Source organism: Protopterus annectens, chromosome 1.part0, assembly GCF_019279795.1.
Source record: "Protopterus annectens isolate FY-2018-M chromosome 1.part0, PAN1.0, whole genome shotgun sequence".
In the NCBI taxonomy this organism is placed as follows: Eukaryota; Metazoa; Chordata; order Ceratodontiformes; family Protopteridae; genus Protopterus; species Protopterus annectens.
In genome coordinates, this window is record NC_056725.1 from 934,269,787 (window position 1) to 934,295,432 (window position 25,646).

The 25,646-nt window shown below is 37.3% G+C and overlaps 1 protein-coding gene across 1 annotated transcript in view; it reads left to right on the forward strand.

Moving 5' to 3' along the window:
- Positions 1 to 25,646, forward strand: part of CCHR1.PART0H6orf58 (chromosome chr1.part0 C6orf58 homolog) — a 290,591-nt gene that overhangs the window by 108,536 nt on the left and 156,409 nt on the right. Inside the window, exon 3 of the mRNA XM_044064146.1 lies at positions 7,377 to 7,561. Coding sequence (XP_043920081.1) covers positions 7,377 to 7,561 — 185 coding nt within the window. The remainder of the gene's footprint in view (positions 1 to 7,376; positions 7,562 to 25,646) is intronic.

Genomic DNA, 25,646 nt, shown 5'->3' on the forward strand with positions numbered 1-25,646 from the left:
AATCGTTTTAGCTGCAGGATCTTGTACAAGAAAAAAAGAGAAGTTATTGCCTTATCATGCATCTAGTCACCTATTTATTTGTTCATTTGTTTGTCTGAGAGCTTTCCTTCACTTGCTGATGGGCAACAGTGGTCTAAGAACCTATATCAAGTGGTTCAGCTCATTGAATCATTCCTTTTTTTAGTTGACTATATTGGTATCACTAGGCTTGTTGTGACCTCTTTGCGGCAGAAACTTGAGATGGTGTTTATACAGTTGGGGAGGGGTCCTTAGACACTTTTCATACCAGGTTAAAAGTGCAGAGAGTATGCATCTGTTTCATTTTTTTTTTTTTTTTTAAATTTCTTTTTATTGACTTTTAGTTATATCATAACAAATCATACAAATCATACAAAACTATAAGACAATATAAAATATACAAACAGAAGTCACTCTACAATAAACTATATACAGAACCCATCTATGCGAGGCACCTAAAAAGAAGGTTTAAATGCAGTGTATTTATGTTAGTATAAACTCATACACCATTCTCCATGTATCCCTCTGTGTAGGATTTAGCCTCATGGAATACCATAAATATTTGTGAGCAGAAATATGATTCCCAGCTATCTTTTGGAGTCCTTCCCAAGAAAGAGTCAATCTATCCTTCCAATTTAAGGTGATATAGTATTTTATCAGCATAAAAGATGTTATAAGAAAGTGTATATTCTTAATGTCCTTCCCTTCCGGGGGTATATGAAGGAGGGCGAATTGCCAAGAGAGCGTAGATTTTTCATAGCCCATTATTTCTAGTTTGACTCTGAGGGCACACCAAAGCCTGTATGAGCATTTGCAACTCCAAAAGATGTGAATGATATCTGCTTCCATCGTAGGGCAGAATTGGCAAAAAGGAGGGATTTCATTGTACATCTTGTTTAGCAAAGCTGGGAAATAACGCATCTGTTTAATTTCTGATGCTCTCTGTCAATGAACTTCATTTTGGATCTATTCAGCAGCTTACGGTTGTAAAGTGAAGAGTAGCTCACTTACATATGTATAATTTTGTTGAAGTTGCAGCTTCAGGGTTGTGCTTGAATTTTATATAAGAAAAGGTAGAATTGCATTACTTAATATTTGCATTTTGTCCATGTTGACTTTTGTAATGGAATGAATTCTGTTAAATTATTTTTCTGTGTGCTGTAAACTGCTTTGATAAAAAGTTCCTTTACTGTTAAATTATGTGGGGTCTTAACCTGAAACTATTTCACTACTAATTTAAGCAGATGAGAGTTCAATTTTATCCTCATCCAATGGATGGTACCTCAGGAGTGTAGCACCCTCGTAATGGTACACTGCAGTGGCAGTATCAGAACTTGACTGAAAAGTATCACATGTGGGGAAAGAATGAATTGTCTTCTCATCTTTCTGGCATCTGTGAGATGTGACAACATGCAATTTTGATTGAGCTAAGTGACAAAGTGGGCCACAGTTGTTTGCAGAAAAGCAGTGTAGTTGTTTCTATATTCAATGTTTCCCTTTGAACACTATGCTGTTTTTCTGAAAAAGTTCAGGAAGTGCTCATTAGATGGCCTTTGTTTATTTGCAATGAATCCTTGCAGTGCTCCCCCCCACCTATCACTGCTTTGAAGTCATAGTTTTAATGCTTGCAATTGCTAAAGTGGAAGGGAAGTAGTAATGAATCTTTTGGTATACTGAGAATAGAATACACTCATTTCTCTGTGTACACCAAGCCCTGTATTCCTTCATTACAAGGAACTTTTCAGTAATTTTATGCAAAGCAAGTTAAAATGTATAATGAAACCACATCTTACGGGTTATTTGGGCTGTTGGTTAGAGTTACCTGTTAGATTAGATTGAGAATTAGAATTAGAATGAGAATTAGAATTTTAAGGCAAATAAATTAGGCATTTATTATTTATTCATTGTTCGAATGCACCTACAGTACAGCCAGGAGGTCAAGTTTGGTTGCCCATGGCAGCGAAAGAGTTAACTATATGATATATTTTCTATGTGGCCCCAAGATAATTATTCACTCAATGTGGCCCCAACAAGCCAAAAGGTTGGACACCCCTGGTCTAACACATTTTCTGCAGGTTGACATACCGGTAAAATTAGTAGTCAAGTAGATCATTTCTGTTTGCTGAACAGCAATACAGCAGTTCTTTGTCTATTCACTCACACTGCCTCAGTGACCCCATCATGACCAACCATCAGAGTATGCACATTCAGTAAAACAACAGTTCATAGGAAGCCACAAAATAGCACTATTAGTGGTTGGCGCAGCTTGAAGCAACACTTGTGATTACTGCAAGCTGTCTTGTTCCTACATCCACATGAAAACACTGCCCAAATTATATTTATAGTAATGTATAATAGAGTAAGATATTGATGTTACTTATAGTTGGTCATTACTCCTTCCTATCAGGCATTAGAGAATGAATGAATGACTGACTGAATGAATAATGTGCATCAGTGTATTACAATTGACTTCTTTTCAATCAAATTGCTTTTAGCTTGTCAATACTAATTATGTTGCAAAACAATTCTCTTCTTTGTTTCAAATAAAATTAAAATCTCCATAAAATGACAATCTGTTGATAAACTTGCTGCAATAGATATACATAGGTCTTTTGCAATCACAACAAGATGTCCTACATTTATACCAGCATGCAAACACTTCCCAAATGATATCTATAATCATGTAAAATAAATGCAAATGTGTATTTGACTATATTTGTCTATTGTTTATCACTAGTGAGTATGGGAGTTTGAAAGAAAGAATGCTTGAAGTTTATTGCACCTTCCCATAAATGTGAATAAATTATTGGTTAATTTCAAAATCAGTCTGTTGGTACATGTGCTCCTACTTAGTATTTTTACTTTATTTCACATAAAATAACATCACTATCCAATGACAATCTAATCATGCATAAAGAACGTAGAATTATTTCAGTCAAATCAGGATAACAGCCTTATTTCAGACAAGGCAGGATAACTAATGACATAATATTAAGCAGAACATCTCAGCCACATTCCAACAGTGAGACAAATTGACAGCAGACTGAGACTGTACTGAGTACTTTCTAAAGTACTGTTTCCACAGAGTACAGCAATGTTTCCAGACACACCATGTTAAAAAAGTACAGCAAGGTTTTCTCAAGGAATATGATGCACAGTTCTTCAGTGTCTAGGTTTACCAAGGAGGACTGCTAAATCAAATAAGCAGGAATGTGAAAGATCAGATCAACATATGAAAAAAACTACTTTGCCTGCTATATGAATAAACACTGTGTAACATAACATTGTGAATGTACTGAAGGAGTACTGTCCTAAACTGTTCTTGTCAACTACCTCACAGTGTCTCCAATTTGCACTTGTCAACTGCCTCATTTGGCCTCATTTATTTAATTCATTATAGTTAATGTTTATGAGAGCACACAATTTTACTGTTTTGAAAACACATAGGAAAATTCACTATGGAACGTTGACTTCAGTCAGAATGTCAGTAGAAATACCAGTCATTTCTTAGAAATGTTTATTATTCGTGTCCAAGGGCATATTTGACATGTAGACTGTATCTAAACTGTTTGTTGTCATTTAAGTATGTCCTACCAGATTGGCTTAGATGTTCGAATTGTGCTTCTTCTCATTTTCAATTGTCTGTTACCACAGCAAACAAAAGTGTCTGCTTGAGAAACTGAGTCTAATGAGGCAGTATATAGCTTCATGCTCAGTGCAACACCCTAGTCTCTTCATTTCTTTTCTGCAATACATTCTTTAAATATTTCCTTAGATGGGTGCAATTCTTGCACTTTGCACTGATTCAGTGACCACTGGAGTGGCACACAAGAACGTGGCTTATGTAATGATCCTTGTAAGATGCATTCAATGGCACTACAGCATTCTCCATACACTTGTAAGTCCTTTTCTCTAACCTGAATGTATTAACTTGTAGCTTGTCTACATTTTTACTTTACAAGAAATTCAGTGTCACTTGATTATATTAACTCTATAGCATTAAAATAATGTACAAATTAGATTGGGTCCAATGCTACACTATGTTGCATGTATTATTTCAAGTATGTATATATGAGTACTTTTAATTACTTATGCATTCATCTATGTGACTTTTTCTCTTTATAGTTTATGTATGTACATATGAATGCTTTCCTCATTTCTGTGTTTATGCCATTGCCTGAGCATTTTGGCTTGAGTCACTGCTGAAAGGAGTCCTTGGACCAGTTCACTTACCCAGTTACAAACTGAAATAAATAAATAAATGAATGAATGAATAAATAAATACCAGAAAGCTTTTGAATTACTGAAAATTCACTATGTATTTATCTATGGCAAGCTAGCAAAGATACAATTTTTGTGGACATATAATTTCTCTGATCACCTCTGTTCTTTTATTTATTTCTACAGTTGGGTGGACTGAAGTATATCTAGGTCTAGTGACTTATTTCAGAAAAGAGGGTAAAATATCTACAGAAAGATGAGCACCCTGGGCTGTTGGCTATATGTCGTTAAGTCTATTTATTAGATGTATATCTCTGATTTGAGAATTAACATACTCCTGTATACAGCTGGATATATTTCCATTTTCAGTAGCGGCCCGAGGAGAAAAGCTCCAATATAAGCACAACAGAATATACAAAACAATATATACACAGTTGTTGTGTCTTTTGGCTTTTCCGGTTAGGGGTCGCCACAGCAGAACTCTGGTCTGCTAATGATTGGCAGCAGATTTTTAAGTGCCGAGTTGCCAGCTCTGACGCACAACCTTCAAAGAAGGTATGCCCATTCATGCATGTCTCCACACAGAAGATGCTCTAGCTAAGAATCGAACAGGACAACGTATTACTGTGAGGTGACAACGCTACTGCAGAACCACCACCGAAACAATATATACACAGTATAAAGGATAAAAGATATGACTGCTAAACAGTGACAGACAATATATGACAAATTGATAAACCATATAATGCACAGGTAAAATAATAATACGATAGGTAGTTTAGGGAATACTATTTACAGCTCAGTCCTTACAGGGAATGCAGCAGGGTTTAGGAAGAAAAGTGAGAGAGAGAGAGAGGTGAGAGGTCAAGAATGAAAGGATTAATGTGGATCTTCAGGTGGTTTTTGAGGTTTTGTTTAAAAAGAGGCAGAGAGGGAAGTAAGGTAAGTTCTACATGTAAAAGGTTCCAATATTTACCTACAGTGTTCGAGAACAAGGAATCCCCTGCTTTGTTGTTGGGCTTTGTTATGGTAGCTAGAAGTTTGTTAGAGGAGCGTAGTGAGTGAAGGTTCTTGTAGGGGATGGTGAAGTTAGAGAATATAGTAGTGTTAGGTTGGTAAAATAGCTTGTAGGCAATGGTGAGTTGCCTAAATACCAGAAGATTTTGTAGTTCTAGCCAGCCTAGTTGCAGTAGGTTCAAAGAGTGGTGGGTTCTAAAGGGATTACCAGTAGCAAATCGGGCACTACTATTGTAGGAATTAGTTAGTTTGCTAAGGTTATTTTTTTTAGGTTAGTGTAAATGGGTGAGACATAGAGAAGAGTTGAGATTAAGTGAGAGTGAGCAGTTTTGGTTCTTACTGATTGTGTTAGGAAGGGTTTGATTCTGCATAAGGAACCAAGTTTTTTGTTTACAGATTTTATAGTTTTGTTTATATGGCTGTCAAAGTTAAGGTTATTATCAATACTAATTCCTAGCAGTTTAGTGGTGGAGTCTGGGGATATGAGGGTACCGCCGTTGGAACTAATTGAGAAGTCTGCTGGGGAGGACTTACTGGTAGATGCAAAGAGTAGGAGCTTTGTTTTTTTAGCATTTAGAAGGAGGCAACGCTTTAAGAACCAAGTCTCAATTACGATGAATACCTTCTGAGTTGAAGAATGTAGTTCTGAGGGGGAGTTAGCTGAGCATATGATTGTTGAATCATCTGCATATTGTATACAGGTGGCTTGAGGAATTGCTACATGCAGGTCATTAATGAATAGTGAAAGAAGGAGAGGTCCTAGAATAGAGCCCTGAGGGACTCCAAGGGTGACTGGCAGGAGGGATGAAAGGTTCTGATCCCAGAGAACTGCCTGTTGTCTATTGCTAAGGTAGGACTTGAACCATTGGATAGCCAGAATATCAAGGGAAAGGGACTCTAGAATGTTAATAAGAAGGGTGTGGTTAACCATGTCAAAAGCTTTTGAGAGGTCGATAAAAGAGTGCAGATGAGAGGGTATTACTGTTACGATTTCTATTGACGGAATCTGTGAAAGATAAGAGAGCGGTAGTGATGCTATGAAATGGCCTAAAGCCATGTTGGCAATTAATGAGAATGTCATGTTGAGTTAAGTGTTCTAAAAGCTGATGGTGAATACCTTTCTCCATAAATTTTGCTAGGGGAGATAAAAGGGCTATAGGCCGATAGAATAATCTTTCGAGTTACAACCTTTATGTAGGGGTATAATATGAGAGATTTTCCAGATTTCTGGGCTGTACCCCTCTGTAATGGTTCTGTTAATAAGGATGGGTATTGGGTATGCAGTAACTTTGGCTGCTTTTTGCAGGTATTCAGATGGTAGCTGGTCAGCAGAAGGAGTGCAAGGCTTAAGTTTTTGGATGGATTTGAGGATGAGAGCTGTAAGGATGGGTTGCAATTTAAATGTTGGAAGAGGGCCAGGACAGGTGGTATGAGGTTTTGAGTTATCTGGGGTTAGTTGACTGACAAGTGACTGTGTGGTCTCAGTGAAGAAAATATTGAAAGCATTAGCAGTTTGGGGGGGGTGTTATGATCGGACCCTAGTGGGGTTGGTGTACGAGAGTGGCCTGGGAGTAAGAGTCGATTGATTCCTGACCAGAATTTTTGTGGGTTGTTTTGGTGGATTTCCTGTAAATAGCTCTTTTTGTCAGTAAGTATGGCCTTTTTTGTAGTATTTCTAAGCTGTCTAAAGTGTTGTTGGTCAGAGAGAGTTTTGGTATCTCTCCATTTAGCCCATGATTTGTTTCTAAGTAACACTTTATGTCTGGTTTCCTTAGAAAGCCAGGGGGCTGGTTTGGTTTTCATTCTGATGGAACGTTTAGGAGCATGCCTATCGAAGATACTTAAGAATTTGGAGTTGAAGTATTTAGCAGCCTCATCAAGTGGAAGGGATTTTAATGCATTTCAATCACAGGCACTTAGTTCATTTTGAAATAGTACTTGGTTAAAGTGTTTGTTGGTCCATGATACCCTATAAGTGGAGGGGTTAGTAATATCATTTGTTTTACAATATTTCTGTTTATGACATAAAAAGAGTGTCCATTTTTACATGGGTCACGCTCAGCCTTTAGAGTTGTGCATACTAAACAAGTAGGACACTAATACATTTTTACTTTTACTAGGCATGAATTACTTCCTGGCTGTGATTCCATTCCTTGCTGCTGTAAATGCAGGTTACTTTGCGGACTGGCCTTTTGCAATAGATATTTCACCACCTGCTGAATTTAGAGAGGACTTCTGTTACTCAGTTGATGATTGTCAATCGTCCATGTCTAAGGTGATGGAAAAATGGAAACAATTTTTTGAGGTAAATCATCAGCAAAACATACCCATCTGCTAACAGTGATCAAACAGTTACTTGACTTACAGATTTAAATGTCAAATTCATAGCCTATTAGCCCTCAAGATATATATATATATATATATATATATATATATATATATATATATATATATATATATATATATATATATATATAGGTCTACTTTGTTTCGTTGAATCTCATTTCACTGAATTTCATTTCACCAGACCACATCACTGAGCTGAGAACTCAAATTACTGACAACTCATTTCACTGAACTGAACTTAGTATATATGGCACTGTGTAGAGTACTATAAAGCAAGTAAAAGGTATATGCCCTTTTCCACACTCTAGTGTGATCCTGGAGTTAGTATATATAGTTAGGGGGGGTGTAGGGGTGTGTTTGTTTTATATTGCATTTTACCAAAAACTTCAAAACAATACATTTTAAACAATACACATGCATAGTTACAACACCAGTGACTAACTCTCTCCAGAAGACAATATGTACTCAAAATAAGTGGCGGGCTACGTCCCCCACACCCCCTCTAACTATATATACTAACTCAAGGATCACACTACAGTGGGGAAAAGGGCATATACCTTTTACTTGTCTTACAGTACTCTACACAATGCGATATACACTAACTGCAGTTCAATGAAGTGAGATTCAGTGAAAAGAGTTTTCAGTTATTTATGTTTTCAGTGATGTGGTCTGGGTGAAATGAAATTCAGTGAAATGAGATTCAACAAAATATAGTAGACCCATATATATATATATATATATATATTTATATTATTTATATATATATATATATTTATATTATTTATATATATATATATATATATATATATGTGTGTGTGTGTGTGAGCTTTGTGACTGTTAAATATATACACACACACACACACACACACACACGAGCACACACACATACACACACACACACACACAGAAACACGTATAATTTCTGAAGGAACTTGATAACTTACTTGTTCTGATTGAAAGATTTTGTATACATTGTCATGGATCTGTCACATTTTATAAATCATTGATTTTTTTTTCGTATTAGGTGTCCTGATCTGATTTTAGCTTACCAACAAGAGCAAGTCAGGCAAAGACTTTTATACATATTTGGATCAGACATTAATGAGGCAGAGGTTATATCTATGTAGCCTGCAAGAAACCAAATATAGTGATAGTTACTGAGGCCTTTCTGAAGAGTTCAAGTCTTCCAACCCTACAATTTTTCTCCTAAGAAATCATTGTACCTATTCAACTTCTTTTAGGTGGCTTGTTCCAAGGCTCCAAATGCAGCATTATATTCAGTAATGGGTCAGATCAGTGAGGTATGAAGTAGTACATTGATTTTTGTGGAGTGATTAAACATTTTTTTAGAATTGGACAGGCTGCAGAATATTCTTTCTGAGTTTTGCAGATGCATACTTGTCAAAGCTTAAATTGTTTTCTACCCTTGTCCCTAGATTTTTAATGACAATGTTGTATTTTATGATTTGACTATTTATTTTGTAATGATAATTTATGTGCTTTTTTTCTACATCTCATGATGGTACATTTACTGACCGTGAAGGTGTGCTCATTACAACTGCACTAGGTATATATTTTTATAGGCCATTTTGTAGAACTTTGGCATATTTTTACTGAAGTAATTGCATCACACTGTTTATAATCATCAGTGTGCATAGTTAACTATAGCCATTCCCTACTAATTTATCTGAGAAGAACAACCCAAAAAAGAAGCAGCCCCAGTAAAGAGTCTTTAGGACATCACTGGTAATGCCTATCAAAATAAGTACCCCTGCCCCCCCCGCCCCGCCCCCCCCACACACACACACAGTCTCATCATGACTTGTGTCCCATTACTCAAGCAATGTTTTACACATCAAATTATATATGAATTCATAAATAATGCTATTAATTTATCAATTATTCCCAAATGTGAAATAGTATTGAATGCATTAGTATGGTCAAGATAAATAGTATGCACTGTTATCCTTTTATCAGGTGTTGCTGTTACCTGTTCAAACAGTGTCACAAGATTCCAAAGACAAGATCTTCGCATCATAAACCTACATTAATCCATGCCTAACAGAAGTGCCTTGTACCATATATATTGTTTGGTCATGGAAACTTTAATTTTACCTGATTTAACATTTATCAAGTCTGTAGTTACGCAAGTTGCCTTTCTGTATAGCACTCTGACTTGTTTCCTTGTTTATTGTGAAGTCTACACATTTATTTTTATGGAAACATATTTGCTGTGTCATGTGGCTAGGTGATCATGTCAATCTATAATTATTTCCCTTTCAATTTTCTGATGTAATTAACAACTAACTTACAATTTCTTTCAGCTGCTGAGACCAAGCTGTGCTTACAATAAGATTTGAATGACATTATAAAACTATGAGTGCATGCTATATTATTCTTCCAAAGAGATGTGTTTTAATTTAAGAATATATTTGACTGGCTCCATGGAACATAAGGATGAAGTCTGGAATGACACCCAGATGACCAGAGTTCCATTAGCAGCCCTGGCACTGGAGGAACCACTCAGGGAATGGGAGAAGTAAAGAGGTGCATTTCTTCACCCCTCCCAGTAGACATGAGGGTTACACATACTCAGGTACTCACACAGGTGAATACCAAGGAAACACTAGTTATGCTTCAGTGGAGGGACAGGGCTACTTGCAAGAAACATTCTTTGAAGAAGTGCAAGGATGTTTTCCATAGCAGGTCCAGGTCTATTCTTGGTGCTTCACTTAGTGGATGGGATGTAGGACCATAGAAAAAATGTCAAAACACATACTGAATGCTATCTAAATGACGTGTCTCGCCTGGTTACCCCCATCAGGATAAAATGTGTGAATTGGCCAGGAGAGGCTGGTGATCAACCTACAGAGGGCACAAAAACAACAAGAAAATAAAGCTTATATTTGTGCCTTTTGGTATTTGTTTTTTAAAGGAAAAGTTAATCACAGAACTCACTGACAGTATCCTCAGCAGAAGTACATGAGTCATTGAGGGAGGTATTCCTAGCTGTTTTGGTGAGCATGTCATTTATTAAATTATAATTTCCATTAGTAAACTCTAGCAGGCAAGACTTATTTATGAATTGACGTGCGTTTACTCTTAAACTAAAGATGCCAGCTACATGATCTGTATTATTTACAGAGGGTATAACCAAGGGTGGAGAGTAGGAACAGTCTAGGTTTATTACTAAGACAGTAGGATATTGCCACTCCTAGTTGGAGTTAGTACTATTTGCTCTAAGTTGTTTGACTGACATAGATATTTAATGGTTTGGCATATTTATTTGGCACTAAGTAGTTTATTCTGTCAGAGTTTCGGAAGTTGTAATCATGCAGAATTATTCCATTTTTTTTGTTGTTATTTTTACATTGTTGAGATTAGTCAAGAGATATTTATGCTCTGCGAGACACATAGTTGATGTGCACTAGACTCCTATAATATGTTAAACACTGCTGACAACAGAGAGAACAGTCCAAGGTGGGAGAAAATCTGCCTCATATGCCTCATTGAAGGGCTGGAAAGGAACAATAAGCATGAGTCTGTGGAATTCCAGTTACTATATTTATAACCATTTTTGATTGTTTTTAATGTAGTCTTGACTTGTCAGCAGTTAAAAAGAAGGACCTTTTTTACAGTAACAGGCCCATGAGGAGATAAATAGTATTTCTCATATATAGCTGGGCTATTTGTTGAAAATGATAAAAAATATGTTAATATAAAGCTAAGCTGCCATCACAGAGAAACCTTGAAAGTTACACAAAAAATAAATAAAAGCTATACAGTTCTCTGAAATGGTGATAGAAAATGTTATGGGAAAAAGACATAACTGAGGAAATATTACTAATAAAAGAAAACAGGTATACCTGATAAAAGGTGTATGCAAGATGGCTACCTGATCCATAAGTTCCACTTCTCAAAGTCATATTTTGTGCCATCACCAAAGTGAGAAATGACATTTTAACTGCAGAAAAGTTTGGTGCAGTGTGCCCTGTCATATTTTATGATAAAATAAAGCAGAAAGGAAGTAACCCCAGGGCTTACAGTCCTAAGGATAAGCTGAAGAAGATTAAAGTGAAGACAGTATCCTTAAATTCCAGTCGACATCAACTGCTGACAGCCTAGATAGCCGGAAACACATAGTCTAGAGTCAGAGTAAACAAGCTGCTATTCTGAAAGAGATGATGGTTAAGCTACACAGCTAACGGAGAACATGAAGAAGAGGGTAAGGATGCAGAATATCTGGCTTATAGGCCTCCCTATAGGCAGGAATGAGAACAGGTAGCATAGTTTTTGTCATTTCAATTGTGGCTTATTCCCAGGAGACTATTAGATCTGGACGTAAATGTAGATAGGATCCACATGGTAGGATGACGGTGCTTTGATGTGATTTGCCAAGGTATCTATTGTACGAAGGTCAGAGCAAACAGGCTAAGCATTTGCTATTAAGGAAGGCAGATAAACTGAGAGAGCTAATGATGCATGGGGACAAGCCAAGACATAAGAAAGAATTTTTCTCATGTTTCTGTAAGAGGAGGCAGCACTACAAAAAGATTCATTGACCAGAAGATAACATAGAAGGTAACTGGGGGCTATATGTGCTTGTAATGATCTGTAAGATAAGTTGGTGGAATTTCTATATAGACAAAGAGATGGAAATGTTTTGCTATGATGAGATTTATACAAAATTAAGCCTGCAATGAGGCTGATTATGAGGAAACAATGGAAACATCACTAGATCACTCTATCAGCATCATCATCATCATCTCCAGGTATTCTTTCTTCATGTCCCTGTCATAAACAACCATCTGTCCTCACCTTCATTTAGAGCATATAGCTATGGTAAACAATGGGAAAATAGCAAGGCAGCAACATGCAGTGGTGAGGAGACTCTGAGAGCTTCCCAGGATTTCAGATTAGAAAAGGGAATATGAGGGATTGAGGTAGAGAAAGGCACTACAGGGACAACTGGATATGAAGAAATAGTGCGGAACAGGACTTTGATGAACTAGAATGGTGAGGGGCGTTGGGTCTGGATAAACATGAGTGTCCTGGATCAGGTGCTGGAATGAGAAGATTGTTAGAAAGAAGACCAAAAAGGTGGAGAAAAGAGGGTGCTAACCAGGGACATATGAGAACAAAAGAGTAGTGAAAAATGTAGGTCAGAGGGTGAGATGGAAAATGGTGAAGGAGTCAGACGGAAGACAATGAAGGTGGAGAAAAGAGGGTGCTCTAAATGAAGGTGAGGACAGATGGCTGTTTATGACAGGGACATGAAGAAAGAATACCTGGAGATGATGATGATGATGCTGATAGAGTGATCTAGTGATGTTTCAGTGGTAACTGAAGTGTAAGAATGGTGACAGAAAGGGAGAGAAACAGGTACAAAAACTGAAGAATAAATCTATGGAAGGTAAGTGAGAGGGAGGAAAGTACAGACACGACTGTATAAAGGGCTATAGAAGGTACCGGACAGCTTAAAGTAGGCTGCAGAAACATCTGATAATAATTAGACTTTAATCATGTAAAAGTAGCATGTATAATGTATCTTCTGATGGATTTTCATAGTTTTTTTTGTCTTTATGACAAATTGATTTTTTGAATTATGTTGTGATGGGGGAAGACTATTATATATCTGATTTGGAGAAATATCTTATTGTAGAAGAAAACTTGTTTTGCTTGTTTGGGAAATAAAGCATTACATACTATGGGGGGATGGAAGATTTTAATATTTAACACAAATGATTTGGGGAGAAATGCTGTGTTAACCTTATAAAATAAATGATAGATAATAAAAGTTACTGTGAAAGTGCTAGAAAGAATATGGTATTGCTGAGGGGAGGGAAATGAAGGGGTGATTGTAGAGGTTAGTAACAGGCAAATTGATATTTAGAGATTAGAGATGAAGATGGAGTGAATGCTAGTAAAATATGTAAAGTAAATAAGGTGACCTTGGAAGAGAAGGGAGTGCCCAATAAATTTTTGCTACTTAAAATGTTTTAATAGTCATTTGAGGATTCTATTATAGCACATGGAAATAGGTAGGGCAGGCAGAGAGCAGAATGTTTTAAATTTAGGATTACTGCATATGGTTTGTCAAACATGGAATACAGAAACAATAGAAGAAGTCAATCCAATAGCAAGGTATACAGAAACAGAAGGAAGAAACGAAATAGGGTAGAATGCAGATTAATAAATGTATGGCAAAAGGGGAACTGTAGATGCAGATACAAGGAAGAATATGAATAATAGTGCAAAACTATAGGTAAGGAGGGAAAAGGAAGATAAGAGTTACTGAAGAGAAGGGAGACATAGTATGGATGGTGGAGATGCTAGGGATGAACAATCACAGAGATAGTTAAGTAATGCAAAAAATAAGGGCTGTCATTTTCAGAATATACTGGTGGAATCAGGAAAGTTATGGGGGGAGTGAGGTTAGGGATGTTGCATTGTTTTGCCTAAATTAGGGGAAGTATGTTAATATAATTATAGGGAAAGGGGTAATGAAAGGTGGAGGATTCTTGTGAGGATTTTAACAGTCAAGGTGTCAACCATTGGAGTAAGGGGAGTTAGAGGCATTATGTGCATTAAGCAGAGCAATGGCATTGCACATAGTGACACTAAAGGTCTCACGGGGACTAGCTTTGAAGGAGATGTCATAAGTTGATCTAAAGAGTAGACACTGACAGAAAATGAGGTTGGAGGAAAAAGAGGAGCAATGGATACGTTTACAGGAATGTGATCTGTCATGTGGAAATGTGAAATATAGTGGGATGAAATAATCCCATAAACAGAGAAAACATGATGGGGAAAACAAAAAGGAAAGATGCTAAGTAGTTATGTCGCAGGAGATTAAGATGAAAAAGAAGTTGTTGATGGGTAATCGGCATGACAGAGTGCATGAGCTGGAAGACTATGAGAAGAGGATATGTAAAAGAATAGTGACATTGCTGTTAAAGAACAAAATAGTATTTGATGAGATTAAATGAAGCAAATTACAGATGGAAGATGGGTTGTGTTTAGATAAAATGATGGGTGTACAGATAGTAGTGGGCAGTTTCTGTTGAACAAACAAAGACAGCAGTGGGTTTAACTTTTAAAGCAGATAAATGGAAGGTGGGGTGACTAGTGTGCCTGAAGTTGCTCATAAAGATGAATTATTGGGCAATGTAGATTGCACAGAGAACATGAGAGGACAACCAAAGGGTCATGGCCAAGTGGAACATGATGAAGGGAAACCTACACAAATGTATGTTAACAAGAAGGAAAAGTATAGAGATGAGCAAGGCAGACTGGGTTTTGAGAGATACAGATAGCTGGGAAGGTGATAGACAGTGGAGGATTATAATAGGGGCGAAACAGGCAGTCACCCATGGCCTAAGGGTTTAGGGGAGCCCATGGCCTCATAACACAAAATTACCACAAGAATGAATTAAAGCATCTAATAACATACACAGACACACATTCTACACCCCTTTACAAGATACAGGAAGTAGTAGTATTAGCTTGCCTGATGAATGCTGATTTATTTACAGGAAGTAGCGATAGTGTGCCTAGTGCTTTTATTTACAGAAAGTAGTAGTAGATTACCTGGTGCATGCTGATTTATTTACAGGAAGTATTAGTAGCAGCGTGCCTGGTGCATGTTGATTTATTAACAGGAAGTAATAGTAGCATGCCTGGTGCATGTCAGTTTATTTACAGAAAGTACTAGTGCCATGCCTGTATCACATGTGATGATTTATTTACAGAGCATACATCACCTCACCCTGGTAATTTTGAATCAGACTCTAGAAACAGAGATAGCATGCTGAATGGATGTTATGTTTCTGTGTGGCAAAAAATTCCCATTACAGAGCACTGTCTGCTTAAGTGCATTGTTCAGACTCACAAAGTAGGTAGAATCAAACCCTGTACCATGGCTACAGGAGGCAAGAGCCTTAATCCTCTGCCCAAGACCTCCATTAATCTCTTCTCTTCTCTTCTCCTCTCTTCTCTTCTCTCTCCTCTTCTTTTTCATAAATCATTGAGCATTACATATAGTCAATGTCAGTCATTAGAGTTTCATACTTCTTGTGGTTCACAAAATACATGCTGATGTAAAACCTGTTGTTTTCATAACTTTTTACATGATTTAGAGTAGTCTGATATTATCTGCCTCCGTTTGTGCAGAACATCTCTGATTTTGCCTCATACTTATGCCCTGTCCTTCAGTAAGTCACTTAACCAAAAAGTGCTATGAGGCAACTGGAAATCTGGACTAGGCTCCTCAATCGATCACTGGATTGCAAGTTTAGTAACTACATATGAACTAGAGTAGTTATGGAGTGAAGGAAGGAAACTGTTTGAAGCAAACTAGGACATCATTATATGAGCCATGTTCTTTGGGTATGATTGTTTATTTCCTTATTTTATTGAATGTTGACAGCATGTTTATTATTTAGATGTGAATACATTGGACAGTGTGAAGTCTGTGTGTTTAATGTCAATATTTTAACTATAAATACCCTTTTAATTTAGCTTGTATTTTGCAGGCACACAGGTTTGAAATGCACAGTGTTTGGACTACACCAATTTATCTAGCACTTAATGCAGATGTGTAAGGCTATGAGCTGTTAAAGAGCTACTTCCTGTAGTACATAGTCTGATTCCTTCAGCCCTCATTTGTCTTCTGTGACTTTGCCCAAGTTACTTTGCAAGACAGTACCCCTGAGCTGCTTTTGAAAATGGAAGCTTGTGTTCAGTGGACTGTCCCAGGCTATTAACAAATGCATTACACATTTGTCTTTTAAATCCATGCACCCTTCATATGAGCACTAAATAATACTTCATTATATGCTATTTGTGTATGGATCCCAGCAAGTTTCTTGTACTCTAATCAGTTGCCAAATGCATACATATTCACTAAATTTAAGTTTCAAGGGAAGAGAAGTTTACTGATTCTCATGATGTTTGTTTAAAGTGTGATAGCATTTTATTTTGCTTAGAAAGCACTTTCACTGTTTTTCTGTAAGATATGAAATAAAAGTTTTAAATGAAATCCAATTCACTGTGATAATTGTAAAAGTAAAGAAGAAAATAGTATGTATACTGACAGATTTGAACAGTGTTTATGGTAATTCGGGAGGGACAGCCAAGCAATGGGATATGGACATGGCTGGTGAGGTAGTGACATCCCTTACTGTCCTGGGTCAGTAAATAAGGAGCTTCAGTCCTCACTACTGATTCATATGTGAGACTGTCACTTAAACAGGAGTAATATTTCACAATTTTCCCCTAAGAGCACAACAGAAACACACTCTATAGCCTTGAACTGGACTATATACTTCTGTCCACCCCTAATGTAACTTATTATTAACACACTTCAGAGTAATGTGTCCCAATTTAAGACCTCTGATATGCACATACTTAAAGTGAATACATCTCACACATCCAAACACTTTTAGGAAAACCTGACACAGATTTCCAGCTGTGTCCCTTCTCCAAAATAGTAAGGTAAAGTGCTGGCTATCTAAGAGTATTCATGCCCTTTTAAAGGGGTGTCCAATTATGAAAATTAAATATTAAAACAAATAGTAACAAATGACCTAAGCAGCCAGGCTTTCAAAGTGGCCCTGGGAATTATCAAGGCAAGTATAAGCACTCCCAAATCAGTAAAGAAAACACTGATTGATCAGCTACAATGTAAGTTAATAAAAAACATTTAATAATGAACAAAAGGATTAAAAATATAAAAAAGTAATTTCCATTAAACAAACAGAATTAAATCACAAGGAACATGAGATCAATACTGTAGGACAGAGATTCAACATTTAGAAAAACTCTAACTGATCTAACTAATTAGTTGTAATTTCCTATCTGACTAAAGAATATTGTCCCTGATCTAAACTAAATTGCTACAACAGAGCAAAGGCAGGCTTCCAGTTCTTACTGAATCCTTTTGGGTACCCACTGCACAGTACATCTGCAAACAGCTCACAACTGAACTCAACTGACTACTATAACTGATAACTGTATTCAGCAGGCTGCTTTATAAACTAGCCTAATTGTCACAACTGTTCCAGTTCTAATTTTCATTTCATATTTTGAAACTCAACCAATAGCCATTTTCTAAAAGTTCCTTCCTGTCTTTCAGCTTCTGACAGTAACACATAGCAACAGTCAGTATTTCGACGACATCTTCTTCAGATCAGCTGAATTTAAGACAGTTGGCTTTTTATAGATAGATAGATTAATACTAGGCTAACTGCCATTATGGGCCATTTTAAGCCTAGCCAATTACCCCATGTGAGAATCAAACCCTGCACCTTGTGTCTTCAAGGTAAGCACCTTAACCATTATGCCATCCTCCCACCCTTTCTTCACAAATATGCATAGTTAGAAAAGTAAAAGGACACTGTTCAAGTCTTTAAAACATTCTGTACATTTAAGAGCTTATTTACAATACCACAGCTAGTCATGCTGGCATATAATAAACAGGTCAGTCTGTAATTATATACAAAACTTTAGCCATACATGCTAGCAGAAATAGCAGTGTCTAATTTCTTCACAAGTGTTTTTCTGTAAAATATGAAATAAAAAGTTTTAGATTAAATCAAATTCACTGTGATTCCTGTAAAAGTAAAGAAGAAAATAGTATGCACACTGACAGATTTGAACAGTGTTTATGGTAATCGGAGAGGGAGAGCCAAGCAATGGATATGGGCATGGCCGGTGAGGGGGGCCTTACTTATTATCCTGAGTAGGGCCCCATTTTTCCACAGTCTAACTTTGTTGACTCTGAACTGTATGCTTCAAGAGTACAGAATTTTCAGAGGGGATAGCTATTCTTGATGACAGAGAAGTCTGTTATGGAAGATCAAAACTGAGATATACATGTCCTGTAAGCATGTAAGTATCCCCCAAAACAGTATGTTGTATGTAGTAATATTTCTTACTTTTGTATGACTTCTAGGTTGTTGAACAATAGCTGCTGCAACATTTATATTGTGTTTAATTGTTTTCCTCTATTCATTGCACGAAAGAATGAATTAATTTAATTGACCAGGACTTTATAATTGTAATATAACCTAAACATTTTGCATTGTAGTAAACAGCCTCAAGCAAATGTGAAGTATTGACATTTGTCAGGTCATTTAATCTGTACTAGACGGAGTGATGCTCAGAACAGTCTGATCTTCAGCATCCATTATTTAATCATCACTGCATATTACTGTGATACAGTCTTCTCTACAAGATCGGATCAACATAGGCAATTTATTCTTCAATGGCAGCAGGCACTCTATTTGTAGATGAAGCACAGATATGTAAAGTTGAATGTCAACATCAACATTTAATTAGTAATAGTTCTCTTTAATGTGGAGTTATTCAGATGACTTTTACTTCTGCAGAGATTGTGTATATCAGCAGTCCCAAAACACTGGGCTGTGGACTGATACCGGGCCATGGATCATTTGGTAACAGGCTGCACAGAAACTTTTAGGCAGGGAGTGAAACAAAAAAAAGTGGATGTGTGTATGTATGTGTGTGAGTGTGTTTGTTTCTGTCTGCGTGTGTGAGCAAATGCATGCATTTTTTTTTTTCCCCAAGATGTGATGTATCTTTATATTGTATTTAGAACTCAACTATCTTGTTCATATGTCTGTTATGTACTTGGAGCTTTTCTCCTGAAAATGGACATGTGTTAACAAATGTAAAATAAATAAATAAATAAATGTATGAAAACAGCATGTATGTGTGTGAAAGCAGACAAGACTGTGTATATGTGTATAAGAGAGTGAACAGTGAGATCGATCGAGCCATTATTTTGCACTCAGTAAGCAGAGCTTTTGCTGTTTAGCAAGTGTAAAATAATAAATGAAAAGTGTGTGTGTGTGTGTGTGTGTGTGTGTGTGTGTGTGTGTGTGTGTGTTTCTGTCTGTGTGTGAGTGAATGCATGCATGAAAGCAGTGTGTGTGTGTGTGTGTGTGTGTGTGTGTGTGACACAGAGAGAGAGAGAGAGAGAGAGAGTGGAGTGACAGCGATCCTTGACAGCAGCACCAGCATCAATTAAGAGGTTTGCATACCTCTCGACCATACCTCTCAATCTCTCACACAATAAATCTAGACAGAGCCCATAGTTCTCAACCCTTGAGCACAGAAAATCTGGACACAACCAAAAATAATAGGGGGACAAAGCCCCGAAAAATGGGACAAATTTTAAATATTGCTCTTATAAAGTTAATAAGTTGATAGAATGAAAGGTCTTGTGTTATCATGCATTTTCTGAAGGATATGAAGCCTGAAACTCAACTGCCTGTCATTATATAATGACTTCAGTCCTCACTTATTCACAACAGTCCAGAAAACCACATATGTTATGAGGACCAAACCAGAAACATGAGGCAAAAATCTAGACATTATGCAAAAATATGGACAGTTGAGCGGTATGACAGAGCCACAAATAATAGGGACAGAGTTTAAATATTACTCTTATAAACTTAGAAAGTTCCTAGAATAAGCACTGAAAACCCATTTCCAACATCCTATCTTTTTGAAGCAGGGTTTTCTGCAATGACAGCAACCAAAATAAAATTACGGAGTAGACTGCACATAAGGAACACACTTTGGGTGTCATCGTCTCCCATCACCCCTAGATAGGACCATCTCATTGAATTGAAAAAAGCTCAGGGCTCCCACTGATTCTGCATTATGGTCAGTTGTATTTATTATGCACTTTATTATGCTTTATTTTTATGCACTCGAGATGGTACGTCCATGGAAAATTGTCTTAGACGAAACCAGTCCTTGGTGCAAAAAAGGTTGGAGACTGTTGGTGTATATGACTTAGAACATGCTAACATGAGGTTAATATTCATTACATATTCAAAAATACCCTGCCACAAAAACTACACTACACATGGCTAGGTTTTATAGTGAACTTTATACAATTTCATGTAGTTCATCCAACACTACCAATAAAGTACATGTAATTTATTTTTAATAGCAATAAGGGTTATATTCACCGTCAACTAACTGGCTATAACTGCTAGTCTTTGGGGGGGCCAGCTATCTGTGAATAAAAGTACCTTATGCTCTTACCATGTGGTCATTTTTTAAACACTCTTTAATCTCTCCTTGCAGGAATGGTGTGCATGTACATGTGTGAATTAAGTTGAAATACTTCAGCTACTATGTGTTTGTGTGAAACAAATCTGAAATATGTAACTTTGGTCATTATTATTGTTATTAATTTTGACACAGACATCTGCAAAGGATGTAGTCAACAATGTAAATATAATTGTTGGATTTGGGGATGTCTGTGGATAAAAATGACTGACCCTGCTGAGTTGATAAAGGTAAAATTTCATTAATCTATCTTTACAGGACTGGTGTGCATTTGTATAAAGCAAATTGGAATAATTTACTGTGGCCATTTCTATCACAATTAGTCATATGATGTTTACACAGCTGAGGTTTATATCAGTTTGTAGAAAAATCAAATTACCAAATACCTATTTGTCAAACCCTTTCCGTCGAAACCTTAATTTATCAAAAGTTCATTAAAGCAAAATTTTTCCCAGGGAGAACAAACACTGGGCCATCATTGTGACATTTTGCTTGTACCTACTCTAGTGCTGCAACCTTGGAGCTGGTATATTTAGCTAGGGGGTGTGTGGGGGGGGGCACAACCCTCCACCTGGGTGGGTTTTAAATTTTACCATTTTTGTGATGCTTGCTTGGTTGGCCAAGTGTTTTTTTTTTCCCCTGGGAACATTTTTGCTTAAATGAATGTTCGATGGAGTAAGGTTTCAACAGAAAGGGTTTGACAAATAGGTATTTGGCAATTGTGTCATATGACAAACTGATATAGACCCCACAGCTGATAAAGTGGCCATAATTGTTGAGTATGGATATTGATGGATTATAATTATAACAGTCTGAGTGATCTTTTATGGCTAAAATGTTCTGAAATGGGTACTTTTGTCATTAATGGTTGGCAGATTTAGTTTCACTACTTACTGGAAAAAATATTCAAAGCTACAAATTTAAAATACAGTGTAACAAATGTTGCTGTATTAAACAAGAAATATAATTTTAAACAGGTAGGTGAATCAAAGCACTCATGCAATTATGCATGGTCCTAAAAATGTGCATGGAGTACCCATGATTTGTATACAGCCCAGGGCATAAGGAACACTTAATCTTCCGCTCTTGTTTGGCATCTACTTCTCTGACATACAGGCCAACTCTAGGGGACTCTGGCTAACAAAGTTCGCAAATGACTGCAAACTGGGAGCCATTATTGAATTCCAAAATGATGTGGATACTGTACAAAAGGGCCTTACAGAAACAGATGCTTGGTGCCAGAGCCATGGGCTCAAGCTCAATGCCAAGAAATGTATAGTTATCCCCTTTGGGAAAAAACATGTATCCATGAATTACCATATAGGTGGCAGTACACTAAACACCAAAAGTGTGATAAGAGACTTAGGGACACAGATGGACAGTGGTCTCACCTTCAATCACCACATCGCCACAACAGTCAGGAAATCCTTCTATGTGGCACACCTCATCACTAAGGGCTTTTCATCCAGAAAAAAGGAGGTCATTGTCCCACTGTACTCATCCCTCATTAGACTCATTATAGAATACAAAGCCCCGTTTGGTATGTACCTCTCAAGACATCTGCAATAACTGGAAAGGCCACATAAATACCTCACTAAAAGAATCACAGGCCTAAAGCAGATGTCCTATGCTGACTGCCTTAAAAAACTCCAGCTATACTCTGTCACATATCATCTACTCAGAGGCGATCTCTGCTTAACATACAAGGCCATGTCAAACCCAGAGCTGTTGGACATGCTACACTTAAAGAAATCCCAATCCCTAGAGCCACACACTCCAGGGATCTAAACCTTGTCATCACAATAAACAAAACATGCTGGAGGGATAGGTTCCTGACCCAGGGACTCCCCAGACTCTGGACTAGATTGCCCATACATGTCAGGCAGAGTGCCTCTTTGGCCCTCTTCAAAAGAAACCTTGACAATTGGATGGGAGAAAGGAAATTCACCCCGGGGATCACGTCAGTCACCCTGCTAGACAGGGGTCCAGAGAAGTAAATAGTGTGGGAAGAAATAGCCAGGGAATTGTTATGGTTAGGCTTGTATAGGCCCTAGGGCTGATAGCCTAGTACCAGCCTATGAACCTATGAACCACTGTTAGGCACAGACTTTTAACTAAACTGTCAATATGATAGACAAGAATCAGACTAATGGGGGAGGGTCACTAGTTTACATTCAGTGGCTGAGGAGTGCTCAGTCATAAATACATTCTTTAATCAGATGTTATGCTTTTAAGAAGTCCCAAATGCTGAATAGCTCTAGACTGATTGTTGCTCTATTTTCTGTCTGGATGGGTAGTTAAGGCTATACAAAAATGTTTACATTATAATCTGATTAGGGTACTTAGTTCCTCTTTTCTCCTTCAAATAATTTCTAAGGATGAAGTTTAGCTAATGTCCAAGAGTTACAGTATATGCATAACATGGGTGTCGTGAATTTTTCTTTTACAGTATATGATTAAGTATTTACTTTTCACTCATTTCTTCTTTACTCTGTAATTGTTTACATTTATATAAAAAGTATACTTAGAATAACTGGTTCTTGAATTGAGAAATGTTTGTAATGTTGTTTGTTCAAAAGTATTAACGAATTTGAGCATTCAAAAAAAGAGCAGTACAATTCAGGAAGACATATGACAGATCTGAAACAATTGTTACACTGAAAAGAGCACAAAATAAATAAAAATAAGCTTTTGATTAAGATTTCTGATTTTTGTGGGTTACATTCGGTGACTATGGGCAGAATTCATAGTTCCACAACACAAAAGTGCGACTGACACCATTCCTAAACTGTTGCTCCCTTAAAGCAAAATAAATAAATAAATAAATAAGGTCTTCTGTTTCAAAGAAGTTGCTAGACACATTCATTTAAACAACAACAACATTAGCTGCAGCTGCATATATGAATCCAGGCACTATGCTCATACCAGGTTAGCAACTCTTCAGCACTGGCGATCATGCCCTGGTCAGCCACCACATTCTCCCCACCGCCATTACAGTGCTGTTTCTCATTTAGGTCAAGTTGTACTTCTCCAACTCAGTATAGTTCACAGACATGTAAATGGTGATGATCTACATTAAAATACAATTAGCAGGACTATAAATCACTCAACTGAATACCATGGACAACTGATCAACTAAGCACCCACCGTGTAAGTAGCACGGGCACCCAAAAGTCATAGAAAGTGCATCCACCTGTGCATAGGTACACATCTACAGCTATACACACCTACACAGGTGCACACAACACACACACACACACACACACACACACACACACACACACACACACACACACGCACATCTAGTGCTAGTACATTTTGCATTGACAATCTCCCCATTCATAGTCATAGATCATTACAAGCAGCAGACATCTGTCACTCATACACATACATGCATACATACTCACACCAGAAGAACTCAAGCACATACAGTCACATGAACCTCTTACACATTGTCCCAGTATCTACACACACACACGCACACACACACACACACACACACACACACACACACACACACACACACACACACACACACACACACAACTGTACACATTCTCATATATGCTCACGAGTACACATTACAATGCACTACTTACCTGAATCATCAGTCTGAGAACTGCAAAGCTGCTCTGCTTTGCCTTGCTCTGAATTTCTCTGAAATTCAAAACTGCATGCAGTTAAATTGCCAAGTGTACTTATTCATTTTGTACATTTCATTGCATGAATATTGCATTATACAGATGCTAAAGACACTGACCGGTTCGACTCTCAGCTAGAGCGTCTTCTGCATGGAGACATGCGTGAATGGGCGTACCTTCGTTGAAGGTTGTGTGTTAGGACTGGCAACTCAGCACATAAAAATCAACTGCCAATCATTAGTGGACCGGAGTTCTGCTGTGGCATCCCCTAACTGGGAAAAGTCGAAAGACACAACAACAGATGCTAAACCTGCAGTGGTGGTGCTGCAGTAGCGTTGTCGCCTCACAGTAAGACGCTGTCCGGTTCGATTCTCAGCTAGAGCATCTTCTGCGTGGAGACATGCATGAATGGGCATACCTTCGTTGAAGGTTGTGCGTCAGGCCTGGCAAGCCGGTACGTAAAAATCAACTGCCAATCATTAGCGGACCGGAGTTCCACTGTGGAGACCCCTAACCAAGAAAAGCCGAAAGACACAGATGCTACAAATCCCTGTACTATACAAGACTTTGTAGAGCGGTACAGCAGGATGTCCTAGAGCCTAAGTAACAAGCTACATCCACAGACAACTGCACTTACCTGTAGCTCCACAAACCTTGCTACTCAGTAGTGAAGAAAAAGGTTCCTGAATTACCAAGCCCTTGCATAATAAAAAAAAAAAAATTCTAGTGTAGCCTTACATGTAATGTGGCTTACCTGTGCATACCTCAGACAGCAGTTCAAGTAGCCCTTGTCTGCCATTAAAATCTAATTTTCTCTGCTGAAGGACCTACTGTATACTAAGACCTTTGTAGATAAGCACTTCCTATATTCAAAGATTATACTTTAAACAATGCATCAATGCTTAGTTAAGATTTAGATTGCAATACCTTTAAAAAGAACATGGATTTGTCTTTTGTTGGCAGCCTAACAGTTCGGTCTTTAAAAGTATGTATCAAGTTAAATATCACGTCTTTTACATATACGTATTCAAAAACATCTTAATGAGTGATTAGGAGTCTAATGCCCAGTGGTCTAGCATTATCCTATTAAATGCCTAAAGAGAAAAGGAAGGCACATGTGTAATCTACCGGCAGAAATTAGAAATAAATATTATAACAGCATATTGGCTGATACTTGGAGGAAGTATTATCACAGATGAAAGCTTCAGATAATTAATTTAGGAAATCCGCATTTTCTTTATGCTTCATAAAATATTTTGCAGCATATTAATAGGCATCTTATCATGAGGTACACTG